Genomic DNA, 20,094 nt, shown 5'->3' on the forward strand with positions numbered 1-20,094 from the left:
TGCAGTGGCAATAGAAGCAAAGACCTGTTGTATTGGTCTGTTCTCATACTGCTATGAAGAAATACCTGAGACTGGGTAATTTATAAAGAAAAGAGGCTTAATTGACTTACAGTCTGCATGGATGGGGAGTCCTCAGGTAACTTACATTCATGGCAGAAGGCACCTCTTCACAAGGTGGGAGGAGAGAGAATAAATGCAAACAGGGGAAATGCCAGATGCTTATAAAACCATCAGATCTTTTGAGACTCACTCACTATCATGAAAACAGAATGCAGGAAACCACCCCCATGACCTGATTACCTCCACCTGGTCCCACCCTTGACACATGGGGATTGTAGGGATTACAATTCAAGGTGAGATTTGGGTGGGAACACAGAGCCAAACCATGTCATTCTGCTGCTGGCCCCTCCCAAATCTCATGTCCTCACATTTCAAAACACAATCATGTGTGTCCAACAGTTCTGTGAAGTTTTAACTTATTTCAGCATTAACCCAAGAGTCCAAGTCTAAAGTCTCATGTGAGACAAGGCAAGTCCCTCCCATCTATCAGCCTGGAAAATCAAAAGCAAGTTAGTTACTTCCTAGATGCAATGGAGATACAGGTATTGGGTAAATACACCCATTCCAAATGGGAGAAATTGGCCAAAACAAAGGGGCTACAGGCCTCATGCAAGTCCGAAATCCAATAGGGCAGTCATTAAAACTTAAAGTTCCAAAATAGTCTCCTTTGACTCCATGTCTCACATCAAGGTCATGCTGATCCAAGAGGTAGACTCCCACGACCTTGGGCAGCTCTACTCCTGTGGTTTTGTGGGGTACAGCCCACCTCCCAGCTGCTTTCACAGGCTGGTGTTGAGTTCCTGCAGCTTTGCCAGGAACACAGTGCTAACTGTTGGTGGATCTACCATTCTGGGGTCTGGAGGATGGTGGCCCTCTTCTCACAGCTCCACTAGGCAGTGCCCCAATGGGGACTTTGCGTGGAGGCTCCGACCCCACATTTCCCTTCCACACTGCCCTAGCAGAGGTTCCCCATGAGGCCTCTGCTACTGCAGCAAACTTCTGCCTGGACATCCAGGCCCTTCCATACCTCCTCTGAAATCTGGGCAGAGGTTCCCAAACCTCAGTTCTTGTCTTCTGTGAACCTACAGGCTCAACACTACATGGAAAGTGCCAAGGCTTGGGGCTTACACCCTCTGAAACAATGCCCCGAGCTATACTTTGGCCCCTTTTAGCCATGGCTGGAGCTGAAGCAGCTGGGATTCAGGGCACCATGTCCCGAGGCAGCACAGAGCAGGCGGACCCTGAGCCTGGCCAAGGAAAACATTTTTCCTCCCCATAGGAGTGGCTGCCATGAAGGTCTCTGACATGCGCAGAGATATTTTTTCCTATTGTCTTGGAGATTAACATTCAGCTTCTCACTACTTACGCAAATTTCTGCAGCGGGCTTGAATTTTTCCCCAGAAAATGAGTTTTTCCCTTCTATCACGTTGTCAGTCTGCAAATTTTCTAAGCTTTTATGTTGTTTCCTCTTGAATGCTTTGCTGCTTAAAAATTTCTTCTGCCAGATACCCTAAATCATCTTTCTCCAGTTCAGAGTTTCACAGACCTCTAATGCAGGGACAAAATGCTGCCAGACTCTTTGCCAAAGCATAGCAAGATGGGAACTTTACTCCAGTTTCCAACAAGTTCCTCACCTCCACCTGAGACCATCTCAGCCTGGACTTCAGTGTCCATATCACTATCAGCATTTTGGTCAAAGCCATTCAACAAGAATCTAGGAAGTTCCAAATTTTCCCACATCTTCCTGTCTTCTGAGCCACCAAGTCTCTAGGAAGTTCCAAACGTTCCCACATTTTCCTGTCTTCTTATGAGTCCTCCAAACTGTTCCAACCTCTGCCTGTTACCCAGTTCCAAAGTTGCTTCCACATTTTTGGGTATCTTTACAGCAGCACCCCACTATCTTGGTACGAATTTACTGTATTAGGCTGCTCTAACGCTGCTATGAAGAAATACCCAAGACTGGGTAATTTATAAAGAAAGGAGGTTTAATGGACTCACAGTTCCACACGACTGGGGAGGCCTCAGGAAACTTACAATCATGGCAGAAGTAATCTCTTCACAGGGCGGCAGGAAACAGAATGAGTGGAAGCAGGGGCAGTGCCAGATGCTTTTAAAACCATCAGATCATGTGAAACTCATTCAGTATCACAAGAATAGCATGGAGAAAACTGCCCCTATGATCTGATTACCTCCACCTAGTCCTGCCTTTGACACATGGGGATTATAATTCAAGGTGAGATTTGGGTGGGGACACAGAGCCAAACCCTATCACCTGTGCCCCTGCCTTCCATGAAATGACATAAGAAGACCAAGGGCCAGAGGCTTCTTGCCTCCCCACTGCCCAAGTTCACCCACTGATACCAGTTGCCCAGGAATGGACTTTAAGTTCCAGTGATTCCAACAGCAGATATTGAGTGGGAGTTCCAGCAGTACTAGAAAAGTGAAGCAGACCAGAATAGCATTGCAAGGGCTTTAAAAACCGAGCTGTCATTGAAACAAAAGCCCACAAAAGTAGGCCAGAACCTACACGCTCAACCTAAATGGGGCAACTGACTACTAAAATAAATGATAGGATATCATTAAATAGGATTTTGAGTCTACTAACATATTAACCAGAATGCCCAGGATATTTAAAAATATCACTTATCATACCAAGAAATAGGAAAACCACAATTTCGATGAGAAAAGGACAATCAACAAAAACCAGTATCAAGAAGAATTGGATGTTGAAATTATCAGGCAAGGATTTTAAAGCAGCTGTCATAAAAGTGGTTAAACAATCAATTACAAATATTCTTGAGATAAATACAAAATAGAAAATCTTAGCTAAGAAATAGAGATTGTATAAAAGAACCACCTGTAATCCCAGCACTTTGGGAGGCCAAGCCGGGTGGATCACGAGGTTCAGGAGATCGGCACCGTCCTGACTAACACGGTGTAACCCTGTCTCTACTAAAAATACAAAAAAGTAGCTGGGCATGGTGGCGGGCACGTGTAATCCCAGCTACTTGGGAGGCTGAGGCAGGAGAATGGCGTGAACCTGGGAGGCGGCGCTTGCAGTGAGCTGAGATCGTGCCACTGCACTCCAGCCTGGGTGACAGAGCGAGACTCCGTCCCAAAAATAATAATAATAATCATCATCATCATCATCATACACCATGATTGAGTGAGATTTATTTCAGACATGTAAGACTGGTTCAATATTTGAAAATCATTTAATATAATTCAACATATCAATAGGCTAAGGCAGAGAAGTCATGTCATATTAACTGATGCAAAAATAAAATCATTGGACAGTACCCAATAGCCATTAATGATAAAAACTATCAGTACATTCAAAATAGAGGGGAACTTCCTTAACCTCATCAATGCATCTACAGAAATCCTACAGCTAATATTATACTTAATTGTGAAAAACTGAATGCTTTTCCTCTAAGGTTGGGTTCTAGACAAGGATGTTCACTCTAACCATTGCTATTCAACATATTTCTGGGAGTTCTTGCCATTATGGTAAGGCAATAAAAAGTAATAGAAGGCATACAGATTGGAATGGGATAAATACAACTATTTCTATTTGCAAATGACATGATTGTCTACAGAGATGATCCCAAGAAACTCCTACAACTAAGTGAGTTCAATAAGGTTGTAGGATACATGATCGATACATAAAATCAATTGAATTTCTATATACTGACAAAAAGTGAAAGCCAGACTAGAAATATAATATAATTTACAATTGTTTCAAACAAAATAAAATCATTATAAAACTAAAGAAAAATCATGTACCAGATCTCTATGATGAAAAGTACAAAATGCTGGTTAAAACATTTAGCATCTCCATAAATTGATGTGTATAAAGCATTCCTATCATAATTTCATCAAGGCTTTTTTAGACATAGTCAAACTTACTCTGTACTTTATGTGAAAAGAGCCTAGAATAGCCAAAACAGTTTTGGAAGGAAAAAAAAAAAGGAAGTAGGAGAAATCACTCTTCCTGATTTCAAAGGATAAGATATGCCTACAGAAATCAAGACATGGTGGTGCTGGTAGATGGATAAATACATAGGTCAATGGAACAAAATAGAGGACCCAGAAATAGATATACATACCCGATATGTGAATTAATTTTTGACAAAGGCACAAAAGTAATTCAATGGAGAAAGGATACTCTTCTCAATAAATGATACTGGATAAAGAGCATTCATAGGGAAAAATTGAACCTTGACATTAAACCTTGCATCTTATGCAAAAATTAACTCAAAATGGGTCATTGACTTTAATGTAAAGTATAAAATTATACAACTTTGAAAGATAACTAGAAAGAAAATTTTCAGGACCGCGGACTTCCCGAAGATGACATATCTTCATATGTCTTGTATATCTTCATATCTCTTGCTACCAAATTATGACTAATAAATAAAATTGATAAATAAGACCACATCAAAATTTAAAACTTGAGCTTTATGAAAAATCCTGTTAAGGGGGCAAAAAATGGCCTGGAGCCTTGGCTCACACCTGTAATCCCACCACTTTGGGAGCCCGATGCTGGTGGATCACTTGAGGTCAGGAGTTCAAGACCAGCCTGGCCAACATGGTGAAAGCCCATCTCTACCAAAAAATGCAAAAATTACCTGGGCACGGTGGTGCACTCCTGTAGTCCCAACTACTCACGGGACCAAGGTGGGAGAATCGCTTCAATCTGGGAGGTGGAGGTTGTAGTGAGCCGAGATCTTGCTGCTGCGCTCCAGTCTGAGTGACAGAATAAAACCCTGTCTCAAAAAAAAAAAAAGAAAAAAGAAAAAAAAGGCAAAAAATAAAACTACAAAATGAGGAAAAATATTTCCAAATTACATATCCAACAAAGCAGTAGTATAATGCAAATGAACTCTCAAAACATATTAAAAAAAAAAAAGCAATTCCAGGCTGACTAAAATGGTGAAACCCTATCTCTACTAAAAATACAAAAAATTAGCCAGGTGTGGTGGCAGGCACCTGTAATCCCAGCCACTTGGGAGATTGAGGCAGGAGAATCCCTTGAACCCAGGAGGCAGACATTGCAGTGAGCCGAGGTCGCGCCATTGCACTCCAGCGTGGGCAACAGGAGTGAAACTACATCTAAAAAAAACAAACAAAACAAAACAAAATCCTATTTGAAAATAGACAAAGTAAGTACAGACATTTTACTGAAGAAGATTTATAGATGGCAGATAAGCACATCAGGGGGCATTCAACATCATTCTTCATTAGAGAAATGGAATTAAAATTACAACAAGATATCACTGTAAATACATAAGAATGGGCAAAATTACATATATATTGCAGATGTGAATGTAAAATTGTATAGTGACTCTGAAAATAGTTTGGTGGTTTCTTTGAAAACTAAAAATGGCCCTAACATGTAATGCAATAATTGTACTCTTAGGTACTTATCCTAAAGAAATGAAAACTTACGTACACAAAAAAGCCTATACAGGAATGTTTATAGCAATATTATTCATAACATTAAAAACAGAGAAACTAACCAAAGGCCTTTTAAGGGTTATTAATGAATGGTTAAACACACTGTGGTACACCTATATCATGAATAATACTCAGCAATAAAAAGGAATAAACCATTTATATGCATAACAATGTGGACAAACCTCAAGGAAATTATTCTTAATATTAAAAGCAAATATCAAAAGGATATATACTTCAATATATAAGATATGACATAACTATATGTTATATAGCTATAGAGATGGAGAATAGAGTACCAGTTGCTAGGGGTTAGATATAGAGGGAAGAATGGGCGGATGTGACTATAGAGTGATAGCATGAGAGTCTTTGGATTATAGTACAATTAATCATCTTGATTGTGGCAGTGGTTACATGTAGTCACACTACAATAAAATTGCATGGAACTACACACACACACACACACACACACACACACACACACACACATGAATGCATATAAACTGGGAAATCTGAATAAGCTCTACAGATTGTACCAATGTCAGTTTCTTAATTTTCATATCGTATTATAATTTTTCAAGATATTAACATTCAAAGAAGATGGCTGAAATGTATATGGAACCCCTTTGTGCATTTCTTTGCAACTTCTTGTGATTGTATAGTTATTTCAAAATTAAAATGTTTTAAAAATTTCTGTTTTTTATTTATGCAAAGCAAATAAGAAAGATTATTATTTCATCCTTATTATATAATAAGTAATATATAAAATGTATTTATATAAGTATGTTCTATTATTAAAAAATGAGATTTTAAAAAATAAAAATCATAATATTCCCTAGAAAAAGTCAGATGTTCTTTGAAGAAATATAGCTGATTTCTCAAAAAAAGGAAACAAAAGAAAATGGAGAGAATGTAATCTCAATATATAATTAGATACAATGAAAATATCTTCAAGTTTAAAAAACAAATAAAGATATTTCTGTGCAAACTGAAACACAGAGAATTTGTCACCACTAAAATAAAAGGTTTTCCTTATGCTGCTGAAAATGATCCCAGATGGATGGTTGGAGATCAAGGCAAAAATGAGAGCAGTAAAAATGGCAAATACGTGGGTACATCTAAATGCATGCTAATGGTATAAGATAAAAATTAAAAATATTTTGCGGGGTTTAAAATATATAGAGAAAGAGTTATAAGACACAACAATAAAAATATAAGCCATGCGTGATAACTGGAATCAAAGTATTCTAAAGTCCTTATAAAATCTGAGATGGTGGTAAAGTAGTAATAAACACTTAATGTAGGTAAATGAAGTGTTAGTCTATAATCTCTGGATAACCATTAAAAGAATATTAAAAAGTCTGTCTGACTTAAAACTAATGAGAGAAAATAGAAAAAAATTCAGTCAAAAAAGATAAGAGAAAAATGAACATAATCTTGGCAGAATAAATAGGAAGACAATAGAAACAAGATTAGGATGATTTTTTTCCTCAAGATACCAGAATTCATTGTATAGCTGTGGTCATGAAGATGTTGTAATGATGGCATAAGACTGACAAATAGATTAATGAAACAGGCTATAAGGTCTAAAAATAGGCCTGTGAATATATGGCCACTTGATTTATGACAAAGGCAGTCCTTGTAGCTATATGTTAATGCTTTTAAATGAATGAGTATGGGATGATTGGAAATTCATATGAAGAAAAATTAAATAACACCTACCTCGCCCCATAATAAATGCTAACTGTAGATGCTTTGCAGACCTACCTGTGCAAGGCAAAAACAGTGAAACTTTAGAAAATAATGTAGGATAATATTTGCATGAACATGAGATAGAGGATTTTAAAAAATAGGACACAAAAGCACAAAGCATAAAATGAAGAATTAAGTTTGGCTTCATTAAAATAAAGAACTTTTGTTTATCAAAAGAAACTATTAAGTGAATAAAAAGGCAATCCCCCCCATACAGATCTTATATCCAAAATACACAAAGAACTTCAACAGACCATTATGAAAAAGAAAGGCATTAAGTAGAAAAATGGCAAATAAATTTAGACAGGTGCTTTCAAAACAGAGGGTATCTGAAGGACCATTGAATATATGAAAAGGTGCTAAATTCCATTGGTAATCATGGACATGCAAATTAAAATCATAGGGATTCTTTTACACCACCAGAATAGTTAAAAAATTAAAATGACAACATGTTGGTGAAGATGTAGAGAAATGGGAATGCAGGCGGGAGATAATTGTTTACAATCATGTTTATAAAACTATCTGAAATTATTTAATAAAGTTGAAGACAAACATGTTATTACTCATGAATCCCTCTGCTAGGGATAAGTCCAACAGAAATTTGTGCACATGTGCATACAAGACTGATCATAGCAGCCCTATTCATAATTACCAACAAATGGAAATACTCAAATACCTTTAATAATAGAGTGGATGAATAAAGTGTGGTATATTCATACAGTGAAAACTAAACAGCAATGAAAATGAATCAGACTAGAGCTATATGCAGTATATGCATACATCATGGGCAAATATGGAGTAATGAGTAAATCTCACAAACATAAGAATGAGCAAAACAAGTAAGACTTAGGTAATAGATATTGTATGTGCCTGTTTATTTTAACACTGACAACAGGCAAAACTGAACTGTGGTGCTTAGTGGTATGGTATCATAGAAAGATAGTTGGCCTTTGTCCCTAGTTCCTGACACATAGAACCTAAAACCCTTGGAATTTCCTTGTGATAAGGGTGAAAGGAGCTTCTTTTGTTCAAATGAGGTGACTTGTCAGGCTTCTAGATAGCCTCAGATTGAGGGCTGCTTGTCAGACAGACCAAACCTTGATTAGAAGCTGGGAACTTTCAGTCCCACCCCAAAACCTCCTAAGACGGGAGAGAGGCTGGAGATTGAGCCAATCACCAAAGGCCAATGATTTAATCAATCACGCCTGTGTAATGAAATCTCCATTAAAAAATAAAAAAAATAAAAATAAAACCTAAATGATAGGATTCAGAGAGCTTCTTAGTTGAGGAACACATTTCACATGCTGGGAGGGTGGTGCACCCGGACCCCACAGGGACAGAAGCTCCTGCACTTGGGATCCTTCCAGACCTCACCCTATGTATGTCTTTATCTGGCTGTTCACTTGTATCCTTTATAATAAACCTGTAATAGAAAGTAAAGTGTTTTCTGGAGTACTGTGAGCTGTTCTAGCAAATTATCAAACCTGAGGAGATCATAGGGACTGCTTATTTATAGCAATTGGTCAGAAGTATGGGTGGCCTAGGACTTTTTAGTGGCATCTGAATCTTGTGAGACTGAGTCTTTAATTTGCAGGATTTGATGCCAATGCATACATAGTGTCAGAATTGAATTGAACTGTAGGACATATGATTGGTATCCGGAAAACCAGAGAATTGGTTTTTGATGCTGGATGAAAAGCAAAACAGGTGACTACCATAACTGGAGAGTGATGAATTTTAGAAGACTAAAACGGTCCTTGTGAATGAGGAAGGGCATACTATTTCCAGCTTAGCAGCTCTAAAGATTTGATCATGCAATTGCCTGGAGATGAATACTCTCTTGGGGGATGACTTGCAAGACAATGTGACAAGTTGTTTCCTTATCTTGAGAAATATAACATTGAGAGAGAACAAACAGGCAACCCCTCTTCTCTAAACATTTTTTTCTTATACGAAACAAAATGGGAAGGCACATTGCTATGAAATCTAGTTCATATACCCCATGTGATAAGTTATATGCAGTTTTTCTACTCTTACAACAAACTGATAATGGAGATATTGTCCTACCGACTTTAGGGATGAGAAAATGGAGGTTCAGAGAACTAAGTGAGTAGCTTAAACTCATATGGACAGTGAGGGATAGAGCCAGGCTATAAATCCAGGTCAGACACCAAAATCTGTGCCTTCCTATTAAACCACACTATCATCCCAAATTCTCTTTTAAGGTGCATGGAATTAAAGTAAGGTCTGTGTATGTATTAGTGTTCAGGTATGATGGTACAGTGTATCCATCACCAGTTTCTCATTATTCTGTCATTCTGAGTACCTCATTTTAGGTACACATTCTTTATAAATGATAAAAGGCTAAAATAAAGTAATTTTTATCGAACTGAGGGACATTTTCTTTTTTATGGGAACTTCTATATACATCTGCTACTTGCATCACAAATTTATTTAATGTATTTGAGTTTTTTGAACTGCTTTGCTCTTTCCACTGTCACCTATATTGTAGTCCTACAGAGGTATTTTCAAGTAAGACTGTGTGAAGTCCTACCTAACACTAAATCAGTTGCTTCGATAGACTATTAGTTGAGGAGTGTAATCCTTAACTGAAAGTATTTCCATAGGATATGCTAATTTCTCACTGGAAACCTTGGTGTTTGCCTGGAAATTTAACTACAAGCTTGTGCGTTTATATGAAGACTGTTTAAAACTGCATACTAAATGTTCAATTATTAACCTGAGAAGACATCTCTGTATTTGTAGGCATCAGACAAAATATTGCATCATTTGTCATAATTGGATAGTTCTGCTGGTTAGATTTATTACTTGCCTATATTATTAAAAGTAGAGAGAATTCAGTGTCTATGATTCAGCTTTACAATTTAGAATGTTTAGTTTTTAGTTGTGGTATTTTCATCATTCCTAATCTTCATTATTCAAGCAATTTATTCTTTTATTTTTCCTACCTTTATGTCTGGATTTTATTCCATAGTATACAACAAGGCTAATTATGCTTTTAAAATTTATGACAAATGGATATGATAAACCTAATTTTACATTAAATCATGTTTAAGAAAGTCAAGAGCCTTACAAATCAGGGATGCAAAAGATCTTACTCCTGAGGCCTATAGAGTTGTGGATGTGTGGCTATGACTGTGTGCATTGCTGGGTTGTTGGTGAGGGTCAGATGTGATCTGGAATAAGCAAGGAGTTAAGAAACAACTTTTAACAAGCACCGTTGTAAAAGTGCATATATGTTGTCTGAATTATGCATCTTGTATGCAATTCTTAAATGTATAGTGAATTATTAAATCTATGTAAAATACCTGATACTTGTGCCTATCAGACTCAATAAATGACTGATATTTTATTTTATTTGTTTTTTGAAACAGAGTATCTCTCTGTTGCCCAGGCTGGAGTGCAGAGGCACGATCTCGGCTCACTGCAACCTTTGCCTCCTGGGTTCAAGTGATCTTCCTGCCTCAGCTTCCCACGTAGCTGGGGTCACAGATGCACACCACCATGGCCAGCTAATTTTGTATTTTTAGTAGACAGTGTTTTACCATGTTGGTCAGGCTGGTGTTGAATTCCTGAACTCAAGTGATCCACCTATCTCGGCCTCCAATAGTGCTCAATAAAAGACTGATATTTTAAATCATTACTATTCACATTGCTTTCCTACCTTCCATTGAAATCACAGTTTTGACTGGGAATAAGATAAGTAGATTTAGGGCAGGTGTGGACTTGGATCTGAGGTGGAGGAAGGTTGAACCACTAGGGGACAGTCTGAGATCTCTGAATGTCAGGGAAGAATCTGACAGAAAGAGATCAGAGAGATGTCTGTCCCGTTCTCACTGTGCATGGAAACCTAGATACTGCATTAGAACCTATTTCTTACCAAAGCCAAAACTTGTAACAGAGCTTAGGGGTGTAATGAGGCAGAAAAAACATGCTTACCATTCTATTGCCATTCAAAAAAAATAGAATGAGAGAAAGGGCATGCATAGGCTATGAGTGCGGGTGGAAACCAAGTAGAATTTCATCCACTGGGAATGATGACATCAATTTTAAATGGGGGCGATTTGAGAATAAAATACATTTTTGTAGGCAACCAAATATCAAGTGGATATTTTCTCATGTATTCATTGTCAATTCCACGCTCATTACCTGCCTATTTATGAAATACTGTTGGGAAGTGGTGGTGGGGGTGAATGTTTGGAAGGCCATGATCTCAAATGCAAATTTTTAATAGAGACCTAATTAAAAACAGAAAATTGAAACAGATGCAGATTTAGAGTAAATAAATTCAGTCATCAGATTTTAATGCTAGTTGTGAACTAAATAACATTCTACAGCTGATAACATGCCATATGCTATTAATATTTGAGATAATTTATGAGTGCTGAATAAAAAACATATCTGATTGGTACCACCTCCATCATTAATAGAGTACAATGCCCTGCATATGTATTGATTTAACAAAAAAGGCCATGTAGTAAAAAATTCCTGGGATTTTGGAAATGGTTTTAACTTTGTTTCCTAATAACTTTCTCCTGAAGTTAAAAGGGATACAAGCATCACTTTCCTGTTAGGGAAATGAAGCAAAAAGTAAGTTAGTCCCAAGTCACAAATTTTTAGGCAGAGTGCCATGCTGGCTGTGTGCTGTGGTACCCAGAGCCAGGGTTTTTAACCTGAAGTCACTGAAACCTTAGAGGCTCAGTACATGAATGGGTAAACACCAGGAATATTGTGTACAAATCGAAGTTTCTGTGCGCCCAAGTGCTCTTTTGTTTTATAATCAAGGGATCTTACAGGTTCCATCAAATGAAATGGATCTTTTACTAATAATTTCTACTGTTGCTTAATGACTCATTCCAGTTTTAATAATAAGTGAGTCTATGATAAGTTACCAACTTACTTATGGCTTTGCTTTTATCTAATGAAAATTAACATTAAAATGCATTTTGAGAAAATCATCGTTACTAGTTAGTATTCATTCTCCAGCTCAATCATGCTAATTTTCTAAATAGTAGCACAAGTTTATCTGTTACTGGTTATTAGAACCTTAAATTCCGGTAGCCCTTACATGTTGCATAATAAACATTTTCACTCAATAATTACATAATGATTTATGTTCTCTAAGTTGCTTTTCAAAATTTGTAAAAAGGAATTTTGTCTTCGTATGCATTTCTTTCCTTTTTTTCTTTTACTTTAAGTTCTGGGGTACATGTACAGAACGTGCAGGTTTGTTACATAGGTATACACGTGCCATGGTGATTTGCTGTACCTATCAACCCATCAAGTAGGTTTTAAGTCCCGCATACATTAGGTATTTGTCCTAATGCTCTCCCTCCCCTTACCCTCAGGTGTGTGATGTGAGGTCCCAGTGTGTGGTGTTCCCCTCCCTGTGTCCATGTGTTCTCATTGTTCAACTCCCACTTATGAGTGAGAACGTGTGGTATTTGATTTTCTGTTCCTGTGTTAGTTTGCTGACAATTATGGCTTCCAGCTTCATCCATGTCACTGCAAAGGACATGAACTCATACTTTTTTATGGCTGCATAGTATTCCATGGTATGTGCCACATTTTCTTTATCCAGTCTATCGCTGATGGGCATTTGCATTGGTTCCGAGTCTTTGCTACTGTAAATAGTGCTGTAATTGTATGTATTTATAATTTTAAAATAAAAGTATTTGTTCCAGCAACAAAATTATAATTAACAGTAAAGGAAACAGGTATTAGTGCAGGGAGTTGTCTCACTATGTAGTATAGTCATGAAGTTAAAGATTCTAGTTGATAAAAAACAATATTAAGAGAACATTGAGGCTGGACGCAGTGGCTCATGCCTGTAATCCCAGCACTCTGGGAGGCCGAGGTGGACGGATCACAAGGTCAGGAGTTCAAGACCAGCCTGACCAACATGGTGAAACCCCATCTCTACTAAAAATACAAAAAAAAATTAGCTGGGCATGGAGGCACGTGCCTGTAATCCCAGCTACTCAGGAGGCTGAGGAAGGAGAATCACTTGAACCCAGGAGGCAGAGGTTTGCAGTGAGCTGAGATAGCACCATTGCACTCCAGCCTGGGTGACAGAGCGAGACTCCATCTCAAAAAAAAAAAAAAGAGAACATTGATTCATTTTATTATCAGAAAATATAAGTCCAATAAAATATGTATTATTCATATGTAATATTACAAGTGTATATTGATAAATATTGTAATAATAGTAGTAATAATAAACATAAATATATAATATAAATATATAAAATATATGATAAATAAATGTAGAAAAACAATAGTAAAAATAAAAATATTGGCTAAGACTTTTTGGGAGTATATCACTAAGAGTTAAGTCAGGAAAACGGAAACTACTCTATGTACCTGTGCTAAATAGGGTTTATTAAAAATGGGTTTATGATAGAGAGTTAGAAGGCTGGGCCACAGAGGACGTGGAAATGCTGCTGAAGTTTGAGGGGGTATCACCAAAGGTCATAGGAGCTGACCCTGAATATACCAGCCTGCAGCAGGGAAGCATGTGGTTCTCAGATGCTTGCCTGGAAGCTGCGGCAATTCTTCAGTGTCTTTGTGGAACTCTCATAGCTACCTCAGTCAGCAGTGGAGGTTTCCACAAGCTTGCTAGGAAGCTGCTGTGAATCTCTCATCTGTTCTCACATCTGCCTGCATTCAACTCCGAAGATTAATATTTTTGTGCTTCACTCTGCTTTCTGAATCTTCTACACATTTCTTTCACTGGGAAACTCTAACTCAGATCATATGGAGATTCTGAGAATTCATTCCCAGCCTTAGAAAGAGGTGTTAGTCCATCACAGTAGGCTACATATAGCTCAAGCACTTAATGAGTGCTTTGCAGTTGTTATCTTATTTAATCTCCATGGCAACTGTATGATGTAGCTACTATTGTTTTTCACATCTAATAGATGGAATATGAATGTTAAAGTAGGAGATGAAGGATTCAAATAGTGGATATTAGGCTGGGCACGGTGGCTCACGTCTATAATCACAGCATTTTGGTAGGCCAAGGCAGGTGGATAACTTGAGGTTAGAAGTTTGAGACCAGCTTGGCCAACATGGAAAACCCTATCTCTACCAGAAAATACAAAAATTAGTCGTGTGTGGTGGTGCACACCTGTAGTCCCAGGTACTTGGGAGGCTGAGGTGGAAGAATTGCTTGAACCCAGGAGGCGGAAATTGCAGTGAGCTGAGACTGCGCCACTGCACTGTATCCACAGCCTGGGTGACAGAGTGAGACTCCCTCTCAAAAAAAAGAAAAGAAAAGAAAAATAGTGGCTATCAGATTTCAAAGCCTGAGTGTCTAATCACTAGTTTCCTGTATCTTCAACTGCGTGTTGTTTGTATTAATTTTATTGATATAAGTATGAACTAAATCTCCTGTTGGTGACAGCTGGTAATATATTTTGTTTGCAACTTGTGTGTCCCAGTTTAACTAGCCTGTGAGTGCACAGAGTATCATATTAAAATTAAAACCTACATTTTATCAATCCCTGAGTACTTAGTCTAAAATGTCCACAAACATTTTGTTTCAGGGCAGGAGTGCTCTTACCACTTTGTTGTTCTATTAATTTATATACACCCACAGCCTGAAAAATTCCTTTTCTCCCAGGGAATCTCATGTCACAACTCTTGCACTGATGGTAAGAATTGAAGGTGAGGCTCTTCTCTCTCCCTGGAAGTGCCGTTTCCTACTGGTGTTCAGCTTATGTACCTGAAACTGGCTTGATGCTCTAGAATACTTTTTTCCTATGGTGAATGATTCCTGTAAAACTTTCTGCAATTGACTTCTACTCCAAATTAACATACTAGCTGTGCAACTTGATTCTCACCTTTCCAAATCTATCGGTCCCTCAGGTCTACCTCTGTGGCTCTAATTTCTAGTGGTGGAAAGAAATCAATCTTTTTATTGCCATGATTGGCAAATCTAAGGATTTAAATTTTCATGTCTGGAAAAGGGGTTTCTGTCAAGTTCAAGTCCTCAGAATCATTCAAGTCCAGCAGATAGATGGATTAAGTGAGAAGCAGGGTAATTACTCTTGTAAATACAATCATTTAAAACTAGACTCTTGTCCAATCAAGATACCCAACATACCCTATTGCAAACATCAACTATGATCATTTCGCTCATGACTGAACTTGTCCTATGTGTTTAATCTCATATATTCCTTAATACAATACAAATGTATCCAAAATAGTTAATAGACTGATACTATTTTTAAAACTTAATAGTAATTACTTGGTTTATTATGACTGTATAATCCATCTTCTAAAGAAAAATGTAGGAACACTTCAGTTTATTAAAAAAAGAAATCTAGAAACTTTCCATCTACTTCGAAAGGTAAATTCAAAAACAAAACAAAAACCATGAGATTTTCAGAGGTGTCAGGATAGAAATGGCTGTGGCTTTAAAGTTCCATTACCTGATTTAGTTTTGCTTTATCTGAGTGTCCAGATATTCTGTGACAATAGCAATCCAATTGTACCTTCTATTTATTTTTCTTTTTATTTTCTGGAACCCTTTATAATGTAAAATTAGTTCAAATAAAGCATAATACATAATAGAGGTAAAATCCAAAATGTTTTAGATTGCATTCCACAGATGTATAATTAGGATTTAACTGAACTCTGCATTACTTTACAATTACCTTCACAACAGTAGCAGATGGCCTTTTTAATTTATAACTATAATTGAAATATTAAATAGCATAAATGAATAATACCCGAGACAACTGATTGTTTGCTTACTTGTTTTTCAGAATATAAAAAGTATTACACTTGTCTAATAAATATCTTGCATCATAATGTATTTATGGTAAAAATCCTTTGCTGTTTTTACTTCTAACTCTGTGTTCAATCTATGCATTTTTTAAATATGCAGAAATATTTAATCCATGACTCTATGATCAACTTGGGATCTTGTTATCTGCAAAATCCATTTAGCCTCTGCCCAGGTAAAGCCATGTTTTCCTAGATTTAAAAATGTAGATAAATATCCCTTAGATAATCTGGACAGCAGTTTCTTATATAGCATGTCTGAGCACTATATTTTGCTGGACTATAAAAGGTTTAATTGTTGTTTATTGGTACAATAAGGGATTCTAGTTACTAATATCTACCTGTAGTCAATAAAGCAAACATTGATTGGTTGATTGATTCATTGATTCATTCATTCAATAGGTATTGATTCAGCACCAGCTATGAGCTAGGCAGAGTTCTAGGCCCTACAGAGAAAATTGATATCAAACTAAGCAAGTGTTTTTCCAAGTGCTACAGTAGGGGTGGCGGAGGAGAGAGATAACAAACAGGTGAGCAAATATTAAACAAAATGATTCTAGAGAGTGCTAAATACAGTGAGGAAGATAAAATGATAAAATAATAAAGACTTCTGAAGATTGGTTAGGGTAACCTCTTATAGAAGTATCATTGGAGACTGAAGGATGACAAACTAGCCATCTGACCATAAGAGAACATCATTCAAGGCAAAGGAAACAGACCACCACCAACAAAAAAGGATGCACTGGAGAATTTCCAGTAACACTTTTGTTAGCTCTCTTAATATCTGATTTTTTGAGCACTAGAACACTGCCTCTCACAGAATCCTAGCTTAAAACAGCAATGAACAGACTAGAATTATAGGCTAAAACCAACAAGATGAAATGTGACTGATATGAATGTAAATGGTACACATAAGTTCACAAACCCAATTACACGGCACAAAATGATATCCACGTGGCTTGACAGCTGTTCATATTCAAAAAATCTAGGGATTCTAATGGACTACATATTGGAGATTGCTCTTTGCTGTTCCTGACTGGAAAAAAAAATATGTAGATATTACCCTTGGGCAGATTTCAGCCCAATTTAAAGTATCATTAGAGCTGTCCAAAATGGAACAGCCTGCTTTGCACGTAGAGAACTCACATTGCTCAACTCAAAAAAGAGCAGAAGGAAGGAAGAAGGAAGGACACATAACAGGGATTTTTACAAAAAGAGAATTCTGTATTTCTTGGAGACTACTTTAAGACAGTTTTTGGTTTCTGTAAGCCTTTGACTTATTCCTTGTTTCTTTAATTCCGATAAAATTTTCTTCATTTTTGTTACTTTTATAACATTGAGAACAAAAAAATGACATTGATATAAGGTAGATGGTGAAGTTTAGCAAGTTTAGTTTATAATGATATCTCTCAAAATAGCAAACTGAAGTTTAAAATTCTTAAGCTATAATTTTAAAGGAATTTAAACTTTTAGTATGTTGTTGGCTAAGTATAATACAAAATAAAAACTAAAAATACCTTGATTTTGCCACATATTAGCTGTGTAATATAGACGATTTACTTCTCTGTTATTGTTTCCTCAGAATGAGGGCAGTAACTTGTAGCTGTCTGAAAAGATTGTTATAAGCATGAAGTTAGTTGCTGTATATAAAGCAGTTAGACCAGTGCCGGACAATATTACATGCTAAGTAAGTGCTTGCTATTACTGTTGCTGTTATTATTAATTATAATTGTGCGCTCTATTCTGCCTTCAGGAATTAATGACCAAGTTAATAACTGAGACACCTGACCAGCCAATCCCATTTCTCATTGACCATCTTCAGTCTAAACAAGGGAACCGTGGACAACTTCAAAGAACTTTGTCTGGATCTGCAGCTCTATGGGCAGAAAGCGAAAAATCAGGTAAATGAAGAATGTCTATGCAGTTAATTTGGGATTCATTTAATGTCAAAATTTCAAAACTCTTTTTGATACTAATAAGATAAATCTAGATAGATAGCTACCAAAAGTTTCATGTGTTCATCTCTGACCTTACCTAGATGCTAAAATTTCTCATAAATTATTAAATTTGAATATATCGTAATGTATTATGTCTCAAAATACAAGAATCAGCATTTTGCATTTTAATACAGATAAGATTCAGATTTGCATCAAAAGATTTTATCCTGTATAAATTCAAACTAGTTGTCCTAAACTTATTTTTTAATGAATAATTTGAATTAAATGCTTATAGCTTATCTATATAGAAAGACAATAATGGAGTTCTACAGGATTACTTTTCTTGTTGCCCAAACTGATGATTGTTCTTTATTTCTCCATGCCCGAATTTTATCCTTTGTAGTAAACCTTAGGAAGATTCACTGACTCTTTACATCAGGGAACTAGTTTTCCGAGTGTATCATAGCCTCCTCTCCCCAGTAAACACTGGTGAAAGAATTAGGTAGACTTGACCTCAATCTTTGCTCATAAAATGTGTTTACACATTGGTCTGTGAGTTTGACATTTACTTTCAAATCCAAATCCCCTCATGGCCATTGCTTGGATAACCAACTTCTTGTCTGATTCCCGTAGAAATCCGACTGTACTCCAAATGACTTTCCTTGGATGGCATTATCACTTCTCTCCACCTCTTCATGCTTTATGGGATCCCGTGAAAGGATTTTGGTCTTCTTTGGCTGTATCTTATATGAATGCCTTCTTGATACCAGGTCCCAAAGCTACACTAAAGTGTGTAGAGAGTAGGGTGTCCTCTGAAGAATGTAGACATCTATGATGTCATTTATCCACACAAAAGTTATTTGCATCATACAGGAAGTTAGAATATGAACTTTTGGCATAAAAAAGAAGAAACTCTTACTTTTTCTTGGCCTTAACTTTCTGGGGTTTAGATTCTAAGTAGAATGGTTAGGTAGGCAGGGGCTTTGGTTTGTAGGTACTAAGACGTTACCTACCACATAAACGCAGATCAGATGAGCATCTGTGAATTTACTGTAGCTCATGTGAGTCCATATTTTATAAGTCAGTATCTGGAGAGATAGGAGTATATTAAACTTTGCATTTTTTTTTTTTTTTTTGAGATGAAGTCTTGCTCTGTCACCCAGGCTGGAGTGCAGTGGCCTGATCTCTGCTCACTGCAAGCTCTGCCTCCCGGGTTCACGCCATTCTCCTGCTTCAGCCTCCCGAGTAGCTGGGACTACAGGTGCCCGCCACCACACCCAGCTAGTTTTTTGTATTTTTAGTAGAGACGGGGTTTCACTGTGTTAGCCAGGATGGTCTCGATCTCCTGACCTCGTGATCCGCCCGCCTTGGCCTCCCAAAGTGCTGGGATTACAGGCATGAGCCACCATGCCCGGCCACCTCTGCATTTTAAATCGCACACATTAAGTACCTCAGTGTTTATGTGTCAGAAGTCTGTGCACGGTTTAGCTGAGTCTTCTGCTCAGTCTCACAAGGCTGCAAATCAAGGTGTTGGCTGGGTTACATTCTCATCTGGAGGCTGGACTAGGAAATAATCTGCTTCCAAGCTCATTTGGGTTGTTGGCAGAACTAATTTTCTGCAGCTATATGGCTGAAGTCCCTATTTTCTGACTGACTTTCAGCCAGGACCTACTGTCATCTCCTAGGTGCAACCCAGAGTCCCTGCCACATGTCTCTTGCATAGCGGCAGCTTACTAATTCTTCCTCCTGTTCTTTTTCCTCTTCTTATTCTCCTCTTCCTCCTCCTCCTTCTTCATCTTCCTTCTTCCTTCTTTCTTCTTCTTTAAAATGGAGTTGGGGTCTTGCTCTATTGTCCAGGCTTTAGTGCAGTGGCATGATCATAGTTCACTATAACCGTGAACTCCTGGGCTCAAGTGATCCTCCTGCTTCAGCCTCCCAAAGTGCTGGGATTACAGTTGTGAATCACCATGCCCGGCTGGCAACTCACTTCTTTAAAGTCAACAAGGGCATTTCTCTCATTCCAATCTACTAAGATGGATCTTATATACTAGAATGTAATCATAACATTGACACCTCA

General features: G+C 37.3%; 1 protein-coding gene across 5 annotated transcripts in view; it reads left to right on the forward strand.

The window, feature by feature from the left end:
- Positions 1–20,094, forward strand: part of C7H8orf34 (chromosome 7 C8orf34 homolog) — a 502,481-nt gene that overhangs the window by 91,542 nt on the left and 390,845 nt on the right. For all 5 annotated transcript variants that reach the window (XM_024250722.3, XM_024250723.3, XM_024250724.3 and 2 more), the window contains 1 exon segment: positions 17,834–17,981. In XM_024250722.3, coding sequence (XP_024106490.3) covers positions 17,834–17,981 — 148 coding nt within the window.

Source organism: Pongo abelii, chromosome 7 (genome assembly GCF_028885655.2).
Source record: "Pongo abelii isolate AG06213 chromosome 7, NHGRI_mPonAbe1-v2.0_pri, whole genome shotgun sequence".
Taxonomy (NCBI): domain Eukaryota; kingdom Metazoa; phylum Chordata; class Mammalia; order Primates; family Hominidae; genus Pongo; species Pongo abelii.